The 25,335-nt window shown below is 41.8% G+C and overlaps 1 protein-coding gene across 1 annotated transcript in view; it reads right to left on the reverse strand.

Annotated features, from left to right (window-relative positions):
• luzp2 (leucine zipper protein 2) overlaps positions 1-23,407 on the reverse strand; it is a gene marked incomplete at both ends in the record, with an annotated part of 155,789 nt that extends 132,382 nt beyond the window's left edge. The window contains one exon of the mRNA XM_084437049.1: positions 23,346-23,407. Within this exon, the coding sequence (XP_084293175.1) occupies positions 23,346-23,407 (62 nt within the window). The remainder of the gene's footprint in view (positions 1-23,345) is intronic.
• Between the last annotated feature and the right edge of the window lie 1,928 nt (positions 23,408-25,335).

Here is a 25,335-nt window from a genome sequence, read left to right on the forward strand (position 1 = left end):
GTGATTTGCTATTTGCTAAGTAAGTCGTGAAGGCCTTGTTTTGTTTCGTTTTGTTTGTTGGCCCTGGTGTGTGTTCGTGGCTAGACGGTGACCAAGGGTGTCTTTCGTCGGCGTGTAGGCTACGTTTGGCTGTTTGCTGCGTCTGTTGTGTTCTGTGTAAAGCTTTGGCTTTCTATTTGCCTATTGGATCCATGTATGTTTGAGTCTAGACCCGGGTAGATCTGTATTTGTTGGTCTTGTATTGGGATTTGAGATCCTTTTTTCTGGTTTTGTTTACTGTTAAACCCATGTTTAGGCTGGCTATGTTCTTTTTTTTGTGCTGGTCTTGTTTTGTGTTTGTTTCAGTGGTTAATTTTGATGCTGGCTGAGCTCTATGCTGGCTAATTTTCTTTTTCTGTTCATGCTAGCTGTCCTCTAGGTTGAATCCTTTATTCAACTATATGTTAGCTCATTGTTCTAGAACAATCTCCCACATGCTAGCTAGTTCAACCACATGTTAGCTAGTGCATCCGCATGGTTAACTGTTCTAAATTTTCCTTTGTGCACACGTAGTGACTTCCTATTTCGCTGCTTATGTGAAAAAAATCTTGCTGCCATTTTGTTGAACAAGGGAAGAAAAAAATAAGAATAAAAAAGATAACAGGAAAAAAGAAAAATCTCTCAGCACAGCATGATAGGTTGATTGAACGTGTCTAATCTTATTTGTTGTAATTTTAACAAATTGGTTTAATCTATTTTGTACTCATTGGGTTTTATTTTCTTTCTTTTAAACAATGGAATGCGGTGCTTTTTGTCTGTGAGCAGATTGCATGTTGGGCTAAATATAGTGATTTACCCCAGTTCATGTACATTATCTGTTAAATTAGGATTAAGTTAAGGGACAGCTTGATCATTTTGAATTGATTAGAATAGAGAAGAAGAACAAAGACTGCCATAAGATTGGTCTCATTTTGCTGCATGGGAGGCTGCTCATTAGATCTGGAACTATTGGCAACGAAAATGCCTTCATCAAAGAACTCTGTTACTCTGCTGCAGATCACACCTCCTCAGGCATCACAGTTCACATCTCCCCCTGGTGTTTATTCTCCTGTTGACCATATGCTTGCCATATCCCCTGTGTCACCTCCCTTTAGAGCCCCCTTCCCTCAAACCCCTTTGATCTCTCAAGCTTTGCCCCCTCTAGGTTATAACACCCCTTCCTCCGTGCCCTCTTCCAAGCCGTACTCTCCTGCTGTGTCTCGCCTCCATTTGGTGGCCGCTACTCACACCTTCTCCACTGCCTCACCTGCTCTCTCCGTTCCTGCCCCTGACTCACAAGATGACCATCCAGGTTATGCTAGCCTTAGAACTACTGGCTCTGTTGATCACCATCTGTTTACTGAGTTTGGTAAGCTGCTCTTGCCAATGATCAGATTTGCAGAGCGTTTTGGTCTACTCAGTGGACAATGTGAGGCTGAGGACGAAAGGGACTCTGCAAGACTGCAGGCAGCACAGGTTGGGTACTTCAACAGCAACACTCGCACTGAGCAGCTACAGAGAGTTGGGCAAACACAACACCGAAAGAGCAAAGCTGACTAGAGATATTCACTACAACAGCAGGTTTAACCGATCTAATAGCCGTTGTTATTTCTATAACCGCAGAAGGGCATTTCCAGAGGGAGTGTAGACACTACGCTAGAATGCAGAAGTCTTCTGTCAGTGCTCCACAGGGTGGTGGATTCTGACTAGATGGGACAGATAGGGGGTTCAGTAGGGAGATCTAGGATGAGTGAGGGTGTATGTGACGGGGGGGGAAAATCATTCATATTTGCCAATATCTTAATCTGCATACAGCACTGTCTAACAACCCAATTGTCTTTTTTTGTGTTCTGTTAAAGATCTCATGTTTATAGCTGATTTCAGATGCACATTCATTGGTTCTGAGTTTTTACAGGCAACTCGTTCCTGGACTGCCGGATAAATGCCACACCGGTTGGAACCGCAAGTATTTGAGTAATTTGAGAGGACTGCCAATTACAGTTGTGTTCGATGATGCTAACCTTACACACACAATTCACTGTATAATTATTGTCATATTAACCTAATGGGCTGAGATCTGCTTTGCAAACTAGTTTTTCAGAGGTGTTGTGACTCCAACGGTGTTAATATCATCCGGCCTAAGGTAACACCACCACACAACAACATCGTGTTTTAAAGCCTTAAGCTAGTTAGACATATTCTTGGAATATTGGGGACAAAAGGAACCAGACATCACTACAATTTATCAAAGCTGTTTTCAATGATTTATTTTGTTATGTTTATGCACCTCTGGCACATGATTTCTGAGAAGACCTGGTGTTAACCACAAGGGTGATGAGAAATTGAAATGTCTTTCTTTTGTCTGTCTTTTTTTGTATATAAACTGACCATGCAGCTCTGTCTGTGCGTCTGACGGGCACACAGAGACAGCTGTATGATAAAACAGGGTGTTCTGCATATTTCACGTGTTATTTCTGAGTTTGTTAACAGAGAGGAGACAGGCACGAGACGAGAGATGGAGGCTACTCCAGGAATTGGATGGTCACACCAGGTGACTCTCCACCAACAGGGGTAAACCTGCTTCCCATACAGATGGGCTGACACCTGTGGTTCGTGAGATGCATGGCCAAATGCCTCGACTCCGCGTTGCCCGACTGACTGTGGGTAAGAGAAAGGTATGACCTAGACTAGATTGAAGGATATTAACCAGGCGGTTGTCAGACCCAAGGGACCGTCACGTCCGAAGCGTGCCCAAAACTCTCTGTCCTCAAACGCAAAAGAGGGGGATTGTAAAGGTCCACGTCTTTTTATTAGAAAGAGATGTGTTTGCTGAAATTGAGAGCTCAACCTGCAACACCCCTATTGTTCTAAAAGGTTTAGATGAATGATATTTGTTCAGGATTTGAGAATTGCATATGAAGCTATTCATTTAGTGTTATTTGGTTTGAGTAATGCATTTTTCCCCCCATCTCTGTTCACCCTGACTTCAGGGAATTTTCGCTTTCACCCTTAGGGGGCGTTGTTTTACATGTGTTAGGTCTCAAATGTATAGATGATTCACTTCTTGTTAGAAAGAAGGAGTCATGCATTGATGACACAAAAGTGTTGTTGTTTTTTGTTGTTGTTTTTTCCAGGAAATGGCCACAGAATTTCTAAAAACAAAATCCAATTGGTGCGTGAGCAGGTCGATTAACTTAGTCACGTAATAACAAGAAGAATGCACTGCTTGGGACTGTAGGCTACTGCAGAGCCTATCCCTGATTTTGCAGACATAACCCTCACTGGACAAAAGCTAGCTCCCCCTGACGAAATTACATGGAATGATGAGCCCGACTGGCTCTAACAACGCTTAAACAGAGACTGACCAATGCACCCTGTTTAAGTATTCCTGACTATGACTAGCCTTTCCACCTGATTGCGAACGAAAAAGAAAGGTTGTAAAAGTAGCACTGCGCACGCTGTTTGTCCATGTCCTGCATGCTGTCTGCTCTAATTTTACAGGGAGAAACATCACACCTGCACCCAGCAATGTGGCTGCTTTATCAGAATGTACTGATGACCATGTCTAATGTTCATTTCAAAGATGCACTGTTCTTAACCCTGCTTCCTGCTCCAGAAGGCGGAGAGACATGACTGTGTCGACATAGTGGAGGAAATCAATAATCCAAACTCAAACCTCACAGATATTCTTCTTTTAACATATTTGCTGTTACAAATATGTTCATTGCTGCCTTAATGATTATAGAAGAAGTTATATTTAATAGTAATTTAATTCAAGACCTAAATGAAGTCTGTGCCATTGACATTGGGGATTTGGAATATTTTGATACATAATCTGATGTTTCTAATTTGAATTTAAGGGTTTTCCTCTAAAACAAAAAGAGAATCCCTCTGTTTAGAAAGAACATTTGGTCTGTGACATCACTTCCCTGTACCCTTTGTCTATGAGTGCACGTCACCTCCTCTATACCATCCTATAAAAGATTCTGCATGACTGAGTCCCAGTACTCTGACTGGGGAAGCACTTCCTGTTTTCAGAGTCCGCTTTGCAAACCGTAAACATCAGAATAAACCTATTGTCTTTGTTTGAAACCAGCTTGACCGACCACTCAGCCTGTTCTTGAAATCTAAACTAAACCAAGTAAGATTTTTCATTCATAGCATATAAAGGGTGGATGGTTGAAGATCCCGTTTGTGCATGTCGACGCACATTTTTCAGTAGCTAGGAGTGGCCTTAAAGAGGAATGGAAATGAAATAGGAAGTGAAGGTGACGTAACAGATGCGTTATCAGTCTTATTCATGTTCCAATACTCAAAACTGCCAAATAAGTTATAAAGGAAAAAACTGTGATACTGTGAGTTTGTTGTTTATGAGTTTGACATTCCTAATCTGTAGGAAGTCGTTCTAATTTGGACTGGGAAATAGCATTTTGAAGTGTACAAATGAGAGATGGTTTGTAGACGCCATCTTGAAATGTAGCTAAACATTCTACCCTGCTGGTCAGCGCTATTTCCAGCTAACATTACTCAGCTACCCCCACTGTAAAAACAGCCTTGAGCCTTAGATGTAGGTGCTTATAAAACAAAACATTGGCTTTCATAATCTGTGGGAATTAGTTCTAATTTCCATTTATAAACGTGATTCGGTCACTGGGGTTGGTGAGGGTCCTAGATACACTGTACATTAACCAATATTGATGTTACCGTAGGCTATCTGACTGACCGAATGAATGAATGAATGAATGAATGAATGAATGAATGAATGAATGAATGAATGAATGAATGGCCTTTCGGTCTCTGGGGCTGCGAGGGTCTATATACACTGTAGCCTATGTAATTGACCGAGCATGTTTGATCGTTATTGTAATAGCCTATAGGCTATCATGTTCATCAAACATGGCTATGCCCGGTATAAAAAGTTCACAAAATTGCCTCTCCCAGTCTGAGGTAAATCAACCGGCATATCAGCATTAGCATCTTTTTTTATAACAAACCTTACAATGTCCAGAGAAAATGAAATGAGGCTGCTAAATATGAATGTGCTTGGAGGGAATGCAGCTGATCAGTGTTTACTTGTTACACCTTTCACTGTCCCTGTCCCCTCCTCCTCCTTCGACTGATCAACGTCGTCGGACACTGACTGTGAGTAGGAAGACGAGCCTGAGGTGATGGGAGATGTAGGCCTATCTGAGGGGAAGATGTAGTTCTATCTGAGGGGGGAGATGTAGTTCTCTCTGAGGGGGGAAGTGTAGGTCTATCTGAGGGGGAGATGTAGGCCTATCTGAGGGGGAGATGTAGTTCTCTCTGAGGGGGGAGATGTAGGTCTCTCTGAGGGGGAGATGTAGGTCTATCTGAGGGGGAGATGTAGGTCTATCTGAGGGGGAGATGTAGGTCTATCTGAGGGGGAGATGTAGTTCTCTCTGAGGGGGAGATGTAGGTCTATCTGAGGGGGAGATGTAGGTCTATCTGAGGGGGAGATGTAGTTCTATCTGAGGGGGGAAGTGTAGGTCTATATGAGGGGGAGATGTAGGTCTATCTGAGGGGGAGATGTAGGTCTATCTGAGGGGGGAAGTGTAGGTCTATCTGAGGGGGAGATGAAGGCCTATCTGAGGGGGAGATGAAGGCCTATCTGAGGGGGAGATGTAGTTCTATCTGAGGGGGAGATGTAGGTCTATCTGAGGGGGAGATGTAGGTCTATCTGAGGGGGAGATGTAGTTCTATCTGAGGGGGGAAGTGTAGGTCTATATGAGGGGGAGATGTAGGTCTATCTGAGGGGGAGATGTAGTTCTCTCTGAGGGGGAGATGTAGGTCTATCTGAGGGGGAGATGTAGGTCTATCTGAGGGGGAGATGTAGGTCTATCTGAGGGGGGAAGTGTAGGTCTATCTGAGGGGGAGATGAAGGCCTATCTGAGGGGGAGATGTAGGCCTATCTGAGGGGGAGATGTAGTTCTCTCTGAGGGGGAGATGTAGTTCTATCTGAGGGGGAGATGTAGGTCTATCTGAGGGGGAGATGTAGGTCTATCTGAGGGGGGAAGTGTAGTTCTCTCTGAGGGGGAGATGTAGTTCTATCTGAGGGGGAGATGTAGGTCTATCTGAGGGGGAGATGTAGTTCTACCTGAGGGGGGAAGTGTAGTTCTCTCTGAGGGGGAGATGTAGTTCTATCTGAGGGGGAGATGTAGTTCTATCTGAGGGGGGAAGTGTAGTTCTCTCTGAGGGGGAGATGTAGTTCTCTCTGAGGGGGAGATGTAGGTCTCTCTGAGGGGGAGATGTGGGTCTATCTGAGGGGGAGATGTAGGCCTATCTGAGGGGGAGATGTAGGTCTCTCTGAGGGGGAGATGTGGGTCTATCTGAGGGGGAGATGTAGTTCTCTCTGAGGGGGGAAGTGTAGGTCTATCTGAGGGGGAGATGTAGGTCTATCTTAGGGGGAGATGTAGGTCTATCTCAGGGGGAGATGTAGTTCTCTCTGAGGGGGAGATGTAGTTCTCTCTGAGGGGGGAAGTGTAGGTCTATCTGAGGGGGAGATGTAGGTCTATCTGAGGGGGAGATGTAGGCCTATCTGAGGGGAAGTGTAGTTCTCTCTGAGGGGGGAAGTGTAGTTCTATCTGAGGGGGAGATGTAGTTCTCTCTGAAGGGGGAGATGTAGGTCTCTCTGAGGGGGAGATGTCTGGGAACAGCTCAGCCTGGTGCAGGAACTGCAATGTCCTCAACAGAAATATGCAGCAGAGGGTGGTGAGGACAGCCCAGCGCATCTGTGGAAGTGAGCTTCTGTCCATCCAGGAACGATAGGCTACATGAGTTGGAGGGCCAGAAAAGCCCACAGACCCAAGCCATCATTAGTATTCTACCACTTTACTGTGTGCATTTAATTATTTATACATTTATGGTAATTGAAATGTAAATTTTTCAACCCCCCCATGTGCACGTGCGTATTATATATTACTGAACATAATTAATACTGTTATGATGTTTGGTATGCTTTTGTGAGTTGTGTGTGGTGTGAATACACTAAATAAATGCAGCAAAATTGACAGCAAACTTTAAATGTGTTTTTTTCCAAAACATGCTTTGTTGACTTTGGATATGTAATTGGCCATAACTCGATTGATATTTCGAGTAGAGAAATAATATTGGTACCGTTGGAAAGCTAACATTCGATTCTTTCCAATGGTGTATAACTCATAATGTGTTTTCGGGCCAATGTGACTCATTATGATGCAGCAGGTCACATATGTTTGTGAATTGACATTTCCATGCCACTTAAACTGCAAAATATGTATGTGTCGCTTTATGTAATATAAATTAGTGAACTTTAAAGTGGCACCATTGTCCACTTGTGTAAAATCTTTCTCCAGAAGCTGTTGCTGAGAATGACATACGTAGGTGTGACATACATTTTCTTCAAGGCCCTGAAAGAATATTAAAGGAAAAGTGATTTCAATGTCTGGGCAGTATGGTAAAATAATCACCTGTAAACATTTTGCAATTTGGCTCAGAAGCACATCTTTAAAATATATTTTTTGCTATTCTCTTTACATCCTAACAGCAATCAATAAAAAAAATGCTCTGATATTAAAATAAAATGAAAAATCTGTGGAAGTCAATAAACTGTAAAAAAAATCTGTCCAACCAACTAATTCAAAGTGAATGTACATTTTAACCTCCTGTGGGGCCACTGTTCACTGTCAGCCCTCCGTCATACATTATTCTGAAAGACAGCTGTCCACTGCAAAAATAAATATACCCCTGCTCCCATAGAGGTCAGTGTAATCAATGCTCCCGTGTGAGTTGGCCATCACGTTAGAGACAGAGGTAAAATGCTTACTTAAATTAACAGAGCAGGGTGGCTCTGACGGGCTTGACAAGACTTCTCCCTCCCGGAGGAACAGTCGAGCGTCAGCTGGTGGCGTAGTTGGTGGTTTTTGGAAATGTCAATCATATCGGTCATGGCCACTTCACATTCACAGAGACCACCCCCCTACAGGGGTTTGGTTTCCAAACTTTCAGCCCCACCAACTATTTTTTTCACCAGCCGCCACTGCTCCTATTTTAACGCTAGAATGCTTATTGAATTACGTTGACCAACTTTTGAAATGAGAGACCACCTTTTGGAGTGAAACACTCCACCTTTCTTGGAATCTTCTCCAAATGTGGCCATTTTGGAGCCGATGTAATCATTTTCCAAGGACAGACAGGAGGGAAGGACTGACTGCAAAGTCATTGCCCAGGGCAGGTGACACAGAGGATCCTTTGTCTGGATCTCAGCTGATGAGGAGTGACTGACAAGGTCATGTCCACTGAGGACATCGGTAACTCCCCACAGGGACCAGATGTGAGGCAGCATGTGTCTTTCAGTTCCATGTTCCATGCTTATTCTTGAATGGATTTTAATTTACACATTGGCAGTCTAAAATATATACTGAGGACTGTTGGATTTTTATTGTACTTTTTTGTGTAAGATTTACTGTTTTGTATAGAGCACCAAAATAATGATTTGAAGCACTTCACTGTATTGCATAAACTGATTTCTGTTGGATTGTCTACCTGTTATAATGCCCAGTCCAACAGAAAAATGACATCAAACTCCATTCTCCGACCAGTCACCTTCAGTGGTTCAACTAATTAACATGCCTTATCAAAAGACATATCAAGCCTGCTAAATGGTGTTTATCAAGTGAGGTGCATTTTAGGCTGGTGTCAATTTATCAACATGATGCCCTTGGCTTGTCTTTTAACTTGCTCAAATTCATTGCAGATAATCCATTTGTCATGTATTGTGTTTCTGGGGGTTCCTTTGGTAAAAAATGATGTGTGTGGACATGGGAACTGATGATGACAAGACTAGCTGTCACTGAAGTCCTCTTGAATAACATGCTGCTATTGTATGGAGACAGCATAAGGATTTTGTAGCCTATTGCCAACTGCATTGACCTCTGTGTTTCAATATTGAAACCGTATCACAGTGCGCACGTTTAATTGTTAACCATGATGATTATTTATATCTGCTAACACTTGCTGTTTGGTTGTAATTTTGCTTATAATTAAGTGTGTGTGTGTGTGTGTGTGTGTGTGTGTGTGTGTGTGTGTGTGTGTGTGTGTGTGTGTGTTCCACAGTCGTACACTAACAGTTTGCTGCAGTCTGCAGTGCTCTGTATACTGCAGCTTCCTCAGAGCGTGCAGGGAGCCCCTGTGCTCACGGGGAAACAGTGCATGCTGCCAAATTGACATTCACTGGAGTATGCCCCCTCCTGTCATTTTGTCAACACCGTTACTGTGTGGAGCTCAGCCAAGCAAGCCTTCTGACAGACGGGCAAATGGGGAGGTGGACTTCAGCAACCTAACACTCTCTGTACTGTAGCGGGGTTCAGAGCGCACACACGCATGCATGCACACACAGACACACACACAGGACACACGTGTTCCCTGGCAATGGGCCTCTTATGTCCACCAATGTCAACAACCATCTCGGTTACATGCTCACACAGATTATCACAAGATTCCCTCTCTTAAGTAGCCTGTCTCCAGTCCCTGAATCGCACACACACTTTAGAAATGCAATTCAGGGTCTGGAAACACTCATCCAGAATGTTTTCTTGGTTGGAATTCCAACAGGCCAATCAGCGTCCTTTGAATGTGATGACTGAATTAAATTGCGCAATGTGATTGGTTAGGGGATGAAATAACCACTGAGGACTTACTCTTCGGCAACGCCCATATCAGAAAGTGGCTGCAATGTGAGCTAGTTCAGACTGAATAATGAGGTGAAACTAAATGACAACTCAGAAAATCTCCAAAGCATGAAGTGCTTTTTATTGGCCCTAATTTGGTTATTCTGCTCTCAGAATTCAAAAATGCTGAAAATGGAAGAAAGTGTCTCAAACAACACTCCCTCAAAATGGAAGAAACCAACAAAAACAACACTCCCTGTTTTTCATCAGCATTTGCAGCACTCCTTGATGTACACTGCAAGAGCCATTCAGTTCGCTTTACATGGATAGAATACAATCCTTCAGGGATTTAAAATGTCACTTTGGCTACATTGTCACTCTGCTAATAGAGCCAATCGCATAATAAAGTGCTAGCAACTGTCCATCGTTTGTTTTTACCACATAATCCAACACGGTGTTGACGGTGAATATAATAAGCATGGTGTCTGAAGCATGAAGCGCGGTCAAATAGAGAACATGCGATACTCCCTGCACAGCATCATAGACAGGTATCACTAGTGAAACACTCCCCTCTCCAAACACACTGGAGAATGCACTTATCAAGCCAGGTGTCATGGCAAAAACACGGTGATAAGGGACTCAAATGGAACCAGCACTTGTCACCTAAGATGGATCCTGACACCCGGAATAAGCTCAGAGAGAGATTAGATAAAAATAACACGATCCATCTAGGCACGCTCCTGAGGTGTGTAGGTGGCTGATAAAGGATTTAGATTCATGTATCCTTTGCAGAGAAGAGCAGATATTTCATTTTCTTGAAATATCAGGGGAGCCTTAAGGGGTGGGAAAGTTAGGATGGTTCTAAGGGCCCTGCACTGACAGGGGCCCCCATAAACCACTATTATTATTATTATTATAACGTCTAGGTTTGGGGGGCCCAATATTATATTCTTTCATAGGGCCTACAATTTCTAGCAGCGCCCCTGTAGGTACTGTATATTTGGCACAGCTGGGAACAGACAAACACAGAATAAATACAGAGGGGGTTAATAAAAGTGAAATGAAATGAAAGATAAGCTATTGGTCTGGCAAGGTCAACATGTGACCCCTGAAATCAATTATACTGTTTGAGTTCTCCCTTTTCATGAAGATACTTAGAATGTAATAAAAATCAACAGTATATCTCTTTAGCCTGGCTAACGGTAGCTAACTACAGTAGCTAGCTTGTTGCATTATCATCCTATAGAAGGCAACCATTCACGATTGGCTGGCTGGATGGAAAAACAGCTGCCTACAAACACTCTTGCTGACTTCATTGGTTTTGCTTTCCTACCTATATTATTTATAATTGTCCTCTTTTGTTCATGCACAGTCACATCACTCTACACTATCTGATCTCTAATAATTTGTGAATAATGCCTCTAAGCACATTGGTTTCTTCCACAGGGTACAATTATGGGCCATTAGCCAACCAAAATAGAATAAGGGGACAGTGAATGGATGCAGAATTGTGGAGTTGGTATGATAATCTTGCACTGTTATGATGGTTTGCTAAATAACCAAGACAGTCACCAAGAACAATATGTACTCTGAGTCATGTAATGCTCTCAGAGATTCAGAGTTGTTTGAAGTACAAAAGGCAGTGAATTGTTATCAGTCCTCTTGAGTCCTCAGATTTGACAGAGCTTCCACTCATGCACGATCACGAGCACCCTGACTGGGAATATCACCACCTGGTACGCGAACAGCAGCTCTCAGGATCGTAAGGTCCTACAGAGAGTGGTAGGGTCAGCTGAACGTACCTTGGGGGCCACTCCCCTACCTCAGGGATTTCTACACCAGAAGATGCAAGACCAAGACCAAAAGGATCCTGAGAGACCCCAGCCACCCAGGATATGGACTGTTCTCTCTGCTACGGTCAGGGAAGAGGTACCGCACTCACATGGCACATGGTTATTTATTTATTAATGTTATCTATGTATATATTCATATCCATATATAGCATGTACATAATCCATCGACCCCAATATCTATCTGTCATGAGGAACAACATTAGCGGATGACACCCAGCTCTACATTTGTGACACCCCTCGACTACAGCTCAATTGACCACTTGACAGAATGTATTGCTGAAATGTGTGGATGTCACAGAACTTCCTCCAGTTAAACCAGGACAAAACTGAATTATTGATCATTGGCGAAAAGGATGAAAGAGAGAGACTGTTGGTATACCTAAAAACACTGTCACTGAATACTAAATGCCAGGCAATAAACGTAGGTGTCGTGCTGGACTTGAGGCCCATATAAAGAATGTAACAAGGACCTAATTTTAACACCTAAGAAACATTGCCAAGGTGAAACCTTTCCTCTCCCAGACTGATATTTGAAGACTAATGCATGCTTTTATTACTAGCAGGTTGGATGTTTGTAATGCTCTCCTGTCTCCTCCTGTTAAGATTATTTTATTAGTCTATAAGTCATTACATAATAAAGCGCCTAGATACATATCAGATATGCTTTTAAAATATATGCCTAGCAGCTCCCTCAGGTCCTCTGGCACTGAGTTTTAATGGTTCCTAGAGCCAGGACTAAGAGGCATGGGGAGGCAGCCCTCAGTTCGTATGCCCCCAGCTTTGGAACCCCCTGCCATAGGACCTGAGAATGTCTGAGACAGTGGACACTTTTAAGTGAGATCTTAAAACATACCTCTTTAACATTGCTTTTACTACATACAATTACTTGTCTTAATATCCTAATGTTTCTACATTTGCTTTCTCTGTTTTTATAGTTTTTATTCTATTTAACACTATACTTTGATTGTTTCTTTTAAATCTGTGCTCACTGTGTTTTTATGATTTATGTTTTTATCCATCTCTTTTTATGGAAAGCACTAGGAGCTAGATTAATTTGTATGAATGGTGCTATGGAAATAAAATGACATTGACATATCTTTCTTACCCTTATTTTATACTGTATAGAAATGGTACTTACAGTATTGTGTAATTTGTAAATTTGTAACTTGAAATATTGTAATTTGTAAATTGAAAATTGGGGTTGTTTTGAAGTCGGCAGCAACATTTACTGTGACTGTACACATGTTTTATGTAATATAAAAATAAATAAATATCTTGAGTAAAGAAATATCTCTCGTCATTAAGTGAGAAAATTGTCATCGTAAGATGGCAATGTCAAAGACTTGCAAGTATGTAAATTCACATCATCATCGAAAAGGTGCCAAGTCATTGTTCCGACACTCAATTATTCCAACCACTCAATAGTCTGAATATAAACCACTGGTCAGTCAAACTATAATCTACAGAGAACCAAATCATAGGCTATGACCTAAATTAATGAAATGACATGAGACGTCTGCGGGTGAAAGACACTGGTGAGCAGGGGCGGACTGGGGAAATAATTCAGGCCGGGAGATGTAGTGCCAAAAATTACATCTGCATTTCATAGTTCATGCTTAGCACACGTGCTTAATGGCTCAATGTTGTTCTTGAAGTTAGGGATTTGGTTATCAGGCGCTATAAGGGTTTCAGTTGTATCATCATTCAATAGCAAAAAGTTGTCAGTCATCCGATCCTTAATGGCACCCCGGCAATCATTAAAAATAGACAATACACTACACTCGGGGGCGGCTGTAGCTCAGTTGGTAGAGCGGGTCGTTCAGTGATAGAAGGGTCGGTGGTTCGAATCCCAGCTCCGACTGTCCACATGTCGAAGTGTCCTTGAGCAAGACACCTAACCCAAAATTGCTCCCAATGAGCAGGTTAGCACCTTGCATGGCAGCTACCGCCATTGGTGTGTGAATGGGTGAATGAGAGGCCATTGTAAAGCACTTTGAGTGCCGCTAAGGTGGAAAAGCGCTATATAAGTGCATTCCATTTACCATTACACTCATTGGGTTTAAAGGAACAGTACAGTTGGATATCATCAGCATAAAGATAAGAAATGCCTTTGAAATGGCTGATAATCTGACCAAGAGGTAACATGTATAAAGAAAACAACATTGGTCCAAGGACAGAGCCTTGGGGGACACCACATGACAGAGGGGCCGAGTTTGACATGTACTGGCCCACAGAGACAGAAAAACTACGATTAGCAAGATATGATGTGAGCCAGCTCAGTGCAGATCCAGTAAAACCCATACAATTTAGCCTACTCAAAAGAATACAATGGTCAACAGTTTCAAACACTGAAGAAAGGTCCAATAACACCAATAGTGAGCATGTCCCATCTGCAGCCATCTCGATGTCGTTAGTGACCTTAAAAGGACTGTTTCTGTTGAGTGCATTCTACGAAAACCTGACTGAAAATTGTCATATAAACGGAGTTTCTAAAATATCTGTAAGCTGTTTGGCAACAACTTTTACAAGAAGTTTAGACAAGATATGCTACTTGGAGGCCTATAACTCTTGGGGAGGGAAAGGTCCAAATTAGATTTTTTTTTTTTAAGCAGAGGCTGAACTACAGCATGCTTAAATTGGCTGGGGACACATCCAGATAAGAGGGAGAGATTTATCATGGACACATTGAATTTAAAATCATTTAAAAACAAAGATGATGGAAGAGCGTCAAAGGGGCTGGATGACGGCTTCAATTGAGACAAGAAATTTTCTCTTTTTTATTTATTGGTTTATTTGTGAGGGACAATGCAGCACATATTGTTACATACATGTTGTCGTAATAGATGTGTTGCATGAAAGGTTTTAAGGCTAATTTTAGGCTAATTTGCAACCCCAAATGGGCTCCATCTCCACTTCACCCAGCTGGCAAACTGACAAGATTTCATTTTAAGGATGTTTAATATAGGTTAAAAGTACAGAATTGCAGAAATGGTAAGGTAGGATGCAGATGAGAGGTTTTGTAAAAGAAGGTTGTAGGCTAACCAGAACAATATCGGGACTGTCATGCATTTAGCCTAAACCTCTATGCATGACAGTCCCGTTCATGTGGCAATTGTTTATATACTGACTAGCGTCACGCTGATTGAAACGAGCCTCTACTTTTGAAGAACTTCATTGGCTAATTTCGCGATACGTCATGTAGGACGGACCCAAACTGTAGTTGCCTGTCCAAGTTGCCTGAACATTAAGAACGATTAAAAGTTACCGATTACAGAAAAACGTGCAGCTATTGGCGGTAGCTGTACAGGTGTCTAGAATCTACACATAAAATATCTCAAAATCCCTCAATGACTTTAGTTCAAAATCAAGAAATCGAAACAGGAGAAAAAGATTCCATGATTGAGGAGCAAGAATGACCAATCATGGGAAGACTGGATAGGGAGATGCTTGCTCTTATATCTCGGACGTTATCCACAAAATAATTAAGAAAATCATTACAGTCAATGTTAGAGAACACAGGTATGCTTCGACTGGGACTGGGATCAAAACACTGCCCTGGCATTTGTATCACAGCGGCGCTTTTTCCAATCGCCCCCCCCCCCCCGCGTGAGTTTCTCGAGCGACCCGATTTATGCTTCTGCCCGTGGGTGCTTAAAACAATTGGACTTTTCTTATTGTGCCTTATAATTCAGTCTTATCACTGTTAATAACCACACAGAGACTGTAGTTGGTGAGCATGACATGAGCATAATAGTCAATCTAATCACTGAAAATAAACCACATGTAGGCGTAGAGCGACTAGTGCATCACATCCCATACAAGTACTATAGGATGTGAACATAATTTTTAGACGGCATCAAATGTAATTTTTAGACGGCATCATCCAACTCCAAACGTCATTTCTAGACGGCATCATACAAATGATGCAAATAACTCCTGGTGTGTGTTCCCGCGCAGGGGTATTGCGATATGCGGAGCTCCACTCCTGGGTCCACTTTTGTAAATTTGCCTGATCCCTGTGTCCACGTTAGAACATGAGCTATAAGAACAGTAGCTAATGCTAGCTAATAAAAATGACAGTAAGAATTTGAGCTAGTTGGCTAGCTAGTAGTCTTGTTAGAAGTCTTGTTTGCTAGTTGCTTGTAAAACGTTGTTGTTGTTTGCTAGTTTTGCCAGCTAGTTTTGCACTCGGTGTTGTCTCACCAAAGTTGTTTGACCCACCCAACCAAACCTCAAAAGCGCTTGCAAATTTATACCCCTCTTCCATCACGTGTTCCAATGTGAACAACCAACCAAAAAACTCCAATCAAACAACCAATCAAAAACGTAGGCATATCCCACGTCATCTGCCGACATTTATAACTGTATGATGCCGTCAAGAAATGACATTTCGAGGCAATGGACAAACGTCGAATTCTGACGTCTGCCGTTGAGACCAGGCTGATTTGAAAAAGTAGAAGGGCTATTATACCTGTCCTGAGACACAAAGTATAGCTTTTTTGTGAAAAAAGCAAAAATATTAGCAATGGGGAAAATGAACTGTGGCTAGTATTCCTAGTGATGGGCTCAAACTAACGGATGAACAGAAGAGCGTGTTTCTGTAGATTCTGATTTTGGGTGGAGGAGAACAAACAACACTTCTCGTAGTCATGACAACCGCTAATTGAAATGTGCTAAATATAACATGACAATCAAGGAGCAATATCTACAACAGTGGGTAGGGGAAATTGGGCATTGTTTGGTAAGCTGCACCTTCATACAGCTTCGACAGGTTCCTTCACACCGAAGGAGGAAAATGCTGCAAGATGCAGGGTAGGGCAATGGAAGAGTTACATATTTTGTAAAAAAAATATATATATATATACAAAATATATATATATATGTTTGAATTAATCAGTTGGGATATTCAGTTATCCAATGAAGTATAAAGGTAGCTTTTTCTGATAGACTGAATCCAATGGTGTACAATGAATGTTGTATGTGCATAATATCTTCTCACTTATCTGGTTTCTGTAACAAGCGTGCCAGGAGCACAACCATTATCTCTGGAAGCAGACAATCTAATATGTTCTTGGCTCATCGCCTCAACAATTTATGAAATTGTTGAAGCGATATTTGTCTGTTTGATCTGATAATTCAAAAGATAATGGTATTGGCTTATGGCTGATGGGCGTACATACAGCTGTTCTTTTGATTCTGGACACATTTCATTGCCTTCCCTATGCACTTCCCTGTTGATGGTGAAGTAAGGCTTATCTGGACATGTACACATATTTAGGTAGTTATTGACCCTTATGGAACATGCATATGAAGTAGAATGTCAAAGGAATAATGCGTTAAGCAATGAGACCTCACTTCCTGTTTACATGGTGTTGTGTTGACGTTGTGTGACGGCCGTGTTCATTTTTGCCCGATGACTCTTAGGGAGCATGCATTTTAAGTAGAAGTCAAAGGTATGATGTGTTAAGCAATAAGCCCTCACTTCCTGTTTATGCAGCATTGTGTTGACTTTGAGTGGCAGCCATGTTAAATTATGCTCATTTAGCCTCATGGAGTATGCATATTAAGAATGTCAAAGGGATGATGTGTTAAGCAATAAGACCTCATTCCCTATTTACGCAGTGTTGCATTGACATTGAGTAGTGGCCGTGTTAACTTGTGCCCGCTAACTCACTCGCCTCTCTACAAGTGGGAGGGAGCAGGCTGTCTCTCATGAGTAAAATCTGACAACGAACGGAGGGACAGAGGGAGTGAGAAAGAGACAAACCCTATTATAGGTCTGTCGGGGTCCGCCCATCAGCCAAAAATACCATAAAGGTAAATTTTCTCCAAATCAGGTCACACAAGTTAAGATGAATTGGAGTTAGTAAGAAAATAAAATGGCATCAAATCTCACACCTGTCTTTGATCTTCTCTATATAAATTTGTTTCTGCCAGGATTTAATTCCAAAGCAAAGCATGACATCTGCAGTATTGAAAAGCGTTACTTTAATAACGTAATTTGTATGCACTATTCACTGACTGAGGAAACGCCCCTGACATATCTTCCTTTACCCTTTACGTTTTCAGAGATGGGCAAAAATACATCAAAATGTATTTTGATACAAAATACAAAATACCCCTCAAATAAATGTATCAGAATAAAATACAGAATACTGGTGCCAGAAAATGTATCAAAATACAATACATGTATTTTGTATTTAAAATATAGGAAATGCTTTTTTTTTTTTTTTTTCTCTCAATTTGGTATAGCAGAGTATTCAGGTCTGGGCTATATGATATACACAAAGCTCTGGTGAACCCCACAAACAGGGAGAACAGTCACAGAATGTCAGTGTTACTAAGCAAAGCTATTAAAAGACAACAGCTTGATTGATTATGTATACATATTTTTATGAATGGGGGGAGCTGATGTTTTTCCATCAATTCAGGTAGTTTGTCTCTTAAAGTGGCCAGCTGATTCAAACTGTCATACATAGAATTCCAACGTGTTGGCCATGGTGTTTTCAACTGTTCTTTTGTCACTTCTGACAGGAGCTCTGTCATCCTAGACAGCATGCTAGCGTTATTAGCATGTTAGCATCGATCGCTAGCTTTGTTAAACACTGGCTATGCTGCGCACTAGCCTAGACAGCATGCTAGTGTCATCAGCATGTTAGCATCGATCACTAGTTTGAGATTATAATTTACTTTGATGGACAATCCATTGAATTTGAAGATCGGAAGTCGTGAGCAGCGTGGCACTAATAGTGTGGGTCAATTTGCATCCACGTGAGCATGCCTGTCAAGTCTGAGAGTTGCACGGTTCACTGTCCACCAACGGTCTAGGTAGTTAAACAGCAGCAAGATAGCTAGCTACTTAAAGGAGTAGTAAAGGGAACATGCACGTTTAGCCCTGTTTTACTCGAAATCGAGTTTAACATGTTTTTGAATGATTTTTCATTCTCTCATTCTAATTTTTTCATTTCATTTTCATGCCCATCCACATCCATTGTATGACCAAAATGGTGGTAGAGCAATTATCAGACTTTCTCAAAACTGCTTGTTTTGTCAACGATTTGATCTGAACCATTGTATATGATCATAAGTAACCTTAAAACAGGGCTAAACATGCATTTTCCCTTTACTACTCCTTTAACTTGTTCACTGTCTACAGTCTTTCGAGCCCTGCGCCCAACTTTTTTCAACTGAAAAAAGGGGAAAAAAGCCTAGGGACATGTGCCTTAAAACATTATTTTATTTAACATCCAATATTATAAGAAAATGTATTATTTTTGTTTTTTTTAATCATGGATATTTTTTTTGGGGTATTTTAAATACAAAATTACTCCACTCTAAAATATTTTGTTACAAATTAGCCTACATTTGATTTTTTATCGGCCTTATCAAATACAAATTACAAAATACTCCAAAGTAATTGAAATAGTTATTTCAAATACAAGTAATAGAAATACTGCCCATCCCTGTATGTTTTCAACTTTCTATCTATTTAACCTTTGTTTAACTGGGGAGGTCAATTAAGATCAAAGGTGTATTTACAGTGACAGCATGGTAAAAGGCAACTGGAAGGAGAGAGGGACAAGTAGGGGATGGAATGCATGACAAGGAACGACAGCATAATAGACTGTCGTCTTCTTTCCAGTTCTACATAGTTCTCATCCAGAGTTCTACGCGAAGCGTTTGAAAACATCAAGGGTGCGCAGCATGAAAACATGCAGTTTGGTGAGCAAATCTCTTGTTCCCAGGAAGTAAGTGATAAGCAATCTGTGATTCAGGCTTGCTATGTTTGAGCAACAAAGACCCGGGGATATTAAATGTCTTCAGAGAAGAACCTCAGCAAACATGACTGTCAAATGTGGCCTTGAATACAAAATGACACAGGCTATTCTTTACACAGGCTATTCTTTACCCCTTTCCATCATGGTGTAACTTTAATTACTTTCTCATTTGTGGGAGCTACCCAAGGTTCTGTTATTTTAACCTACTTCATTATTGTATGATGGCCAATGTAGTTGCTATGGTGCTCCGATGACTGTGTGTCCTTCGGATTTCAATTATCATTCACACTTGGTTTGTTCTAAATGCCATTTTTTCTTATCTCAGCGCACAAACAAATGTCTTTTTTTTCTCAGGGCACAAGCCCCTCCCCAGAAAATGATATCATAATCAAGTCTCTGCATTTAGGAAACGCTGTATGTATGACAGCTTGAAATGGCACTTGGAATTGCTTTTTGGCCCCTGTTTACAATGTGAAGCATTGCCGTCATAGTCACACCAACTGAAAATGTTATGGTACATAAAAAACTTAATTGATACAGTTTTTGTTTTGTTTGTTTTTTACATAATCAAAAGGATTCCCACCTGAGAGGTGATGGAACACAAATGGGTTCCCATGATGGTTGTTATTCAACAGCTGTTGATGCTGAATTTGTCACTATGACAACCGTCAGTAATATTTCACCGTTTCTTCCCCTAACTACTACGACCATGCAAAATACAAGTGTTGTAGCAAAGATGTCAGTCCAACATGCCAGACTATCACAACAGCTCACATTATAAATCAACGGGCGCTTAATTAAGATAATGATGGACCCTTCACTCCGCTATCACAAAGAGCAGACTTAACTACCTGGCAGAGCAGCCAAGCAGCTTCCTCGGAGGGAGAGAGCACCAGTAAGCGCTGCACTCAATATTTACTTAGGTCAGCATTATTTGTCTAACATGTCAGCCTTTCATCACCCAGGTGCTGGACAGTGGTGGAGGATTAAGTGTGCTGCTCTCCATGGTCAGCCATTTACAATTCATCAGTATACAGTATGTCCTCCCTGTCAGTACAGTAGTTGGGTCTAATTCCCTGTCAGTACAGTAGTTGGGTCTAATTCCCTGTCAGTACAGTAGTTGGGTCTAATTCCCTGTCAGTACAGTAGTTGGGTCTAATTCCCTGTGTGCTACATACTTGCCCCTTCTGGTAGATCTCTATTTTCTCCCACTGTCCAACATGGTTTGCACCGCATGACAGATTTGACAGCAGACCCTATTCAATTAAGACCTACAGTATATCCACTGACGGACAGTTTGATTGAGTTTTCTTCATTTATTGATTCATTGAGTTAATACAGTAGGTTCTTGCATTGAAGTATTGATCCAGGTGATTATCTGTAGCATGTTTTCAGGGAAGTAAGAATTGTGACAGACTGGAGTACAGTATGGACTGGTGGAATAGAGCAATTTCTGTCATTAAGGTACTGTACTTGCAGGCCAGGGGGATTTTACGATTAGAATGATGTGCTCCTGGTTAGAAACAACAAGCGCTGATGGCAATAAATATCTAATGAGCCATAAACCACCATGTATTGTTTTCCAATGAGAATATGCATAATTTCTAGAAATTAAGAGATTAATGGGGCTTGTCCACTAGAGTTCACTGAAAGCTAGAAGGCCAACATGGAGTCTTGTAGAGGATTAAGGAGGTCCATCAATGGCACACATCTTGGGAAATAAGAAAGACAGTTTATCTTCTTAATGGTTTTGGAGATTTTGATTCCTTCCATTTAATTTTTATGTTATGTTTTTAAATTTTTATCATACATAGCCACAAGGCAAGTATGTTCTCATTACACACTACTATTCAATTCTCCATTACATTTCAGGAAGATGACCTAGATGGATAAAAGCATATTATCGGGTTATTACAGCCTGTGTTGTTAATCAACAGGGTCATAAAGCACATTCCTTTCACCACCTGAACATATACAACATGAAAGACAAAGCAGATTCCATCACCACGGTCACCATTCAACCAGGGTCACCTCTCAGGTGATGACCTCTATATGTAAAAGAAATGTTTGCCTCGCTTGTGCCCGAAACGTCACCCTGAGGTGTGAATTACTGTTCACGGGAGCATATCTAGTGTGTGGATTGTCTTCCATTCTCCTTGTACTCTTGTCCTCATCACTTTTGAATGTGCGTGCTTTTTAAACTTCTTTGCAATATGTTAGTATTTACAATCAGATGTGAAGATATTGAGCAATGCAACTATCTGGCAGCATGATGTGTTTCATCCAAGGAACTCTTTGGTCTTTAATTGCAGTCCAGCCCCTAAATATTTGATGTTCTGGAAACCCCACTGGATCCACCATTTACTAGAGACATCAAAGAGTGTGTCATGAAGGAAAATGTAAGAAACCTGATACAAGAGAACTTAATTGGAGTTGATGTCTGTTGCACCTTATGGCAGACCCTGCCATTGTGCCCGTACCAAATGTACCTGATGTTGAATCTAAAACAAATGCCAGCAAATTCTCACCAGCATCCGCATTATATAATTGTCTGATTGTCAGGCAGACAGTGTGACTAAAGCGATTTTGATTTTCAAATCAATTATCTACAGTCACTATTACCCGGGGATTGTTCATAGGGAATGTGAGTTAAAGCAGAGGAAGCATGTGTGTGATCAGCATGCTCTCTCCCGCACAACTCAACTGAACACCTCCCGTCCTGAAGCAACATTCCAGACACAGAGGATCGAATGTCAACTCTCTCAGGCAGTGATAATGGATGATTAGTAGATAGGAAAACATGTGTAAAGCTGCAATTTAGGTCACTGTTTATATGGTCATTTGTTAAGTCGTTGGTTGGGTATGGGCTTTTGCACCTCCAACATGACATTTTGCTCATAAAGTGGATAGTCGATTTAAATTATTTTACAAGGGATTTGTGGGACAAATGTATGACTAACCATAGATAAATCATAAGCAATACATCCAGCCTTTATCACAAATGTAGTATCATCAAATTTTGATAAATCAACAATCACACCTAAAAATAAATGAAGTCATTAACCCTGCCTGGTAACTTTGAAAGGATGAATCTATGTAAAAAATAAATAAATAAATAAATAGATAAGATGAATGTATGTAGGCTATAAACAACCACAACAACCAGGCAGATCAAATTAAACATGTGTTATCTGTATCATCAATTGTTTGCTCATGTTGCCTCAGTTTTCCTGCGACTGAATTTATTTATTCATATTGAACTGTTTCGTAGAGGTGCCCACAAAACCAAGCAGACAGTCCACAAGGCCAAATAAGCTAGAATTGTTGCCATCATTGAGAGGAAGAGAGCAAGTTTCATAATGCGTCTCTCTCTCTCTCTCTCTCTCTCTCTCTCTCTCTCTCTCTTTCATGTGGTATCTACAGTAGGCTGCAGGCACCACCCTGCATTTTCTCTCACAAGCACTCATAATATGACAGCGGTGTCGGGCACTATTAGACTATAGGAGCAATATTTTATCAAAGGTTTAATTAACCATTAAAAACTCAGTCATTCTACATGTCCCCTCCTCTCAATTCCTCTCTTCTCTTCTGATACTCTCCGTATGCATTATTCTGCACACACACACACACACACACACACACACACACACACAAACACACACACACACCCACACACACACGCACACCACTGGAGACATGGCAACACAGGCAGACGAGTTCCTTTAACCGATAACTTGCTCGCTTCCCGCAAGCCGGACCTGCTGCAAACTCCCAAGCCAAATGTTTCCACAATTCGGGCGTTTCGAGCAGTGAATTAGGCCTACCACACTTTCTATTCAAAGGAAAGGCAGTACAGGAGTTAATATGCCTTTCTTTACCAAAGACATCTCATGCCTAAAAGGCTCAACCTATTTGGCAGGGCTGACCGGAGCTCAGGATCATTATCATCAGATAAGCCATTGTAAGAAGCATCCTTCTCCGTCCCTTTCAAAACCACTGAAGGTGAATAAAAGCCCCGATTTACGACTTACCTTTTGTTGAGGCTCAACGCTGGACAGAGAAGCAGGAGGTAAATAGCCTGGATGAATTTCATAGCTTTGTCTTGAATTTGCACTCCGTCTCGCTCTCCTCTAAATTGCTTTCTTTCCCCCCTTTCTCTCTCATTCGCTGTCCCCTTCTCTCTCTAGCTCGCTTGCTCGCTGGCTGGCTGGGTCGGTAGCACACTTGAGCGCATAGGGATGCATGCAGAGGCAATACGGTGGCTCTGTAACAGAAGGATATCTAGGTTTAAATAACACACAGGGACACAGACAGACGTATTAATGGGTAGGAGCGGGATATGCTAAATCAGAGCGAGACGGGAAAGGGGTTTAGAGATGGCTCTGTGATGTCAGCGACCAATTCAGCCACTGGTGACAGGCGTTCCTCCCCGTTACCCCGTGACGAATCCCATCGGTAACGCACCTCCCCAATCATATCAATCAGGATCTATTATTATCTGGACTCCGGAGAAGAGAACAAATTGTTGGAGCGTGTGGACAGTGGGGTCACAGCGCAAACTGAGTCCATTGCACTGTGATACAGCTGTATTTCATCATGGCAACTGTGTACTTAAACCCAACAGGTAAAATGAATTTATGAGGACAATGCCTCGTCTCCTGACAATATGCTGTTTTCCAAATGAGTCTAAAAGATGATGCGGGATGAAAATATCATATCATTAAAATATGATACTAAGACATTATAAACGTAGCATATGCAAAGGGACAAATGCATTGTGGTTGCTGGCATTTTAACACAATTTCCTTAAACCAATTCCATATAATATAGCCTAAACATAATACTCAATGTGAATCTATTGGTAGAAAATACCGAGTAATCCACCTACCCCTCTGGTTCACACACTCACTTTTTCCATTCCATTGTCATTTTGCAATTTCAGTTTGACCTAATAAAAGATTTACAGACTGCTACTCCTCAACATGATGTAGAAGGTTTTGAGTATGTTCAAAGACTCCAGGCTGTGAAATACAGGCAGAATATTAAACAGTCTATGCGAAGGTAGAGGTCACACAGATAGGCATGATGAATTATTTTCATCACACATTTAATAGAGTCTGGAGTCGGTCCCTCGTTAGCAGTCCTCGCCTCATTTTGAATGAGCTCCAAACATGTATATGGTCTAATTAGAAGAGCATGCATGGGAACTGTCAGTGACCGGCTGTACTGAGTGTGTAGACCAGGGTTGTCTTGGTTACCGGGTATCCTCGACGGGCCAGCATAATCACTTTCAATCATGTAGCATCAGTAGTTCCGCAGCAGGGGGCCAGCCTGTTGCATGTGAGACAATAACGAATAACTATGATCAAATGGCCAAATTAGACTGTTTACACAATGTGCAAGAGGTACTGTTCTCAAACTTCATAATAAGGGTAAGGTTAATGACATGAAATGTGTATACCATCCATCCATCTTCATCCGCTTATCCGGGGTCGGGTCACGGAGGCAGCAGCTCCAGCAGGGGGCCCCAGACATCCCTTTCCCTAGCAGCATCAACCACCAGAATCTTTAGCCGCTCACAGGCCAGTGCGGAGATGTAGTCCCGCCACATAGTCCTGGGTCTACCCCGCGGCCTCCTCCCAGCCGGACACGCCTGGAACACCTCCCTAGGGAGGCGCCCAGGAGGCATCCTCACTAGATGCCCGAACCACCTCAACTGGCTCCTTTCGACGCAAAGGAGCAGCGGCTCTACTCCGAGTCTCTCCCGGATGACTGAACTTCTCACCTGATCTCTCAGGGAGACCCCAGCCACCCTCCGGAGAAAACTCATTTCAGCCGCTTGTATCCGTGATCTCGTTCTTTCGGTCATGACCCATCCTTCATGACCATAGGTGAGGGTGGGGACGAAGATAGACCGGTAGATCGAGAGCTTTGCCTTTTGGCTCAGCTCTCTTTTTGTCACAACAGTGCGGTAAAGCGACTGCAGAACCGCACCAGCTGCTCCAATTCTCCGGCCAAACT

This window comes from Borostomias antarcticus (assembly GCF_949987555.1).
Source record: "Borostomias antarcticus genome assembly, chromosome: 4".
In the NCBI taxonomy this organism is placed as follows: domain Eukaryota; kingdom Metazoa; phylum Chordata; class Actinopteri; order Stomiiformes; family Stomiidae; genus Borostomias; species Borostomias antarcticus.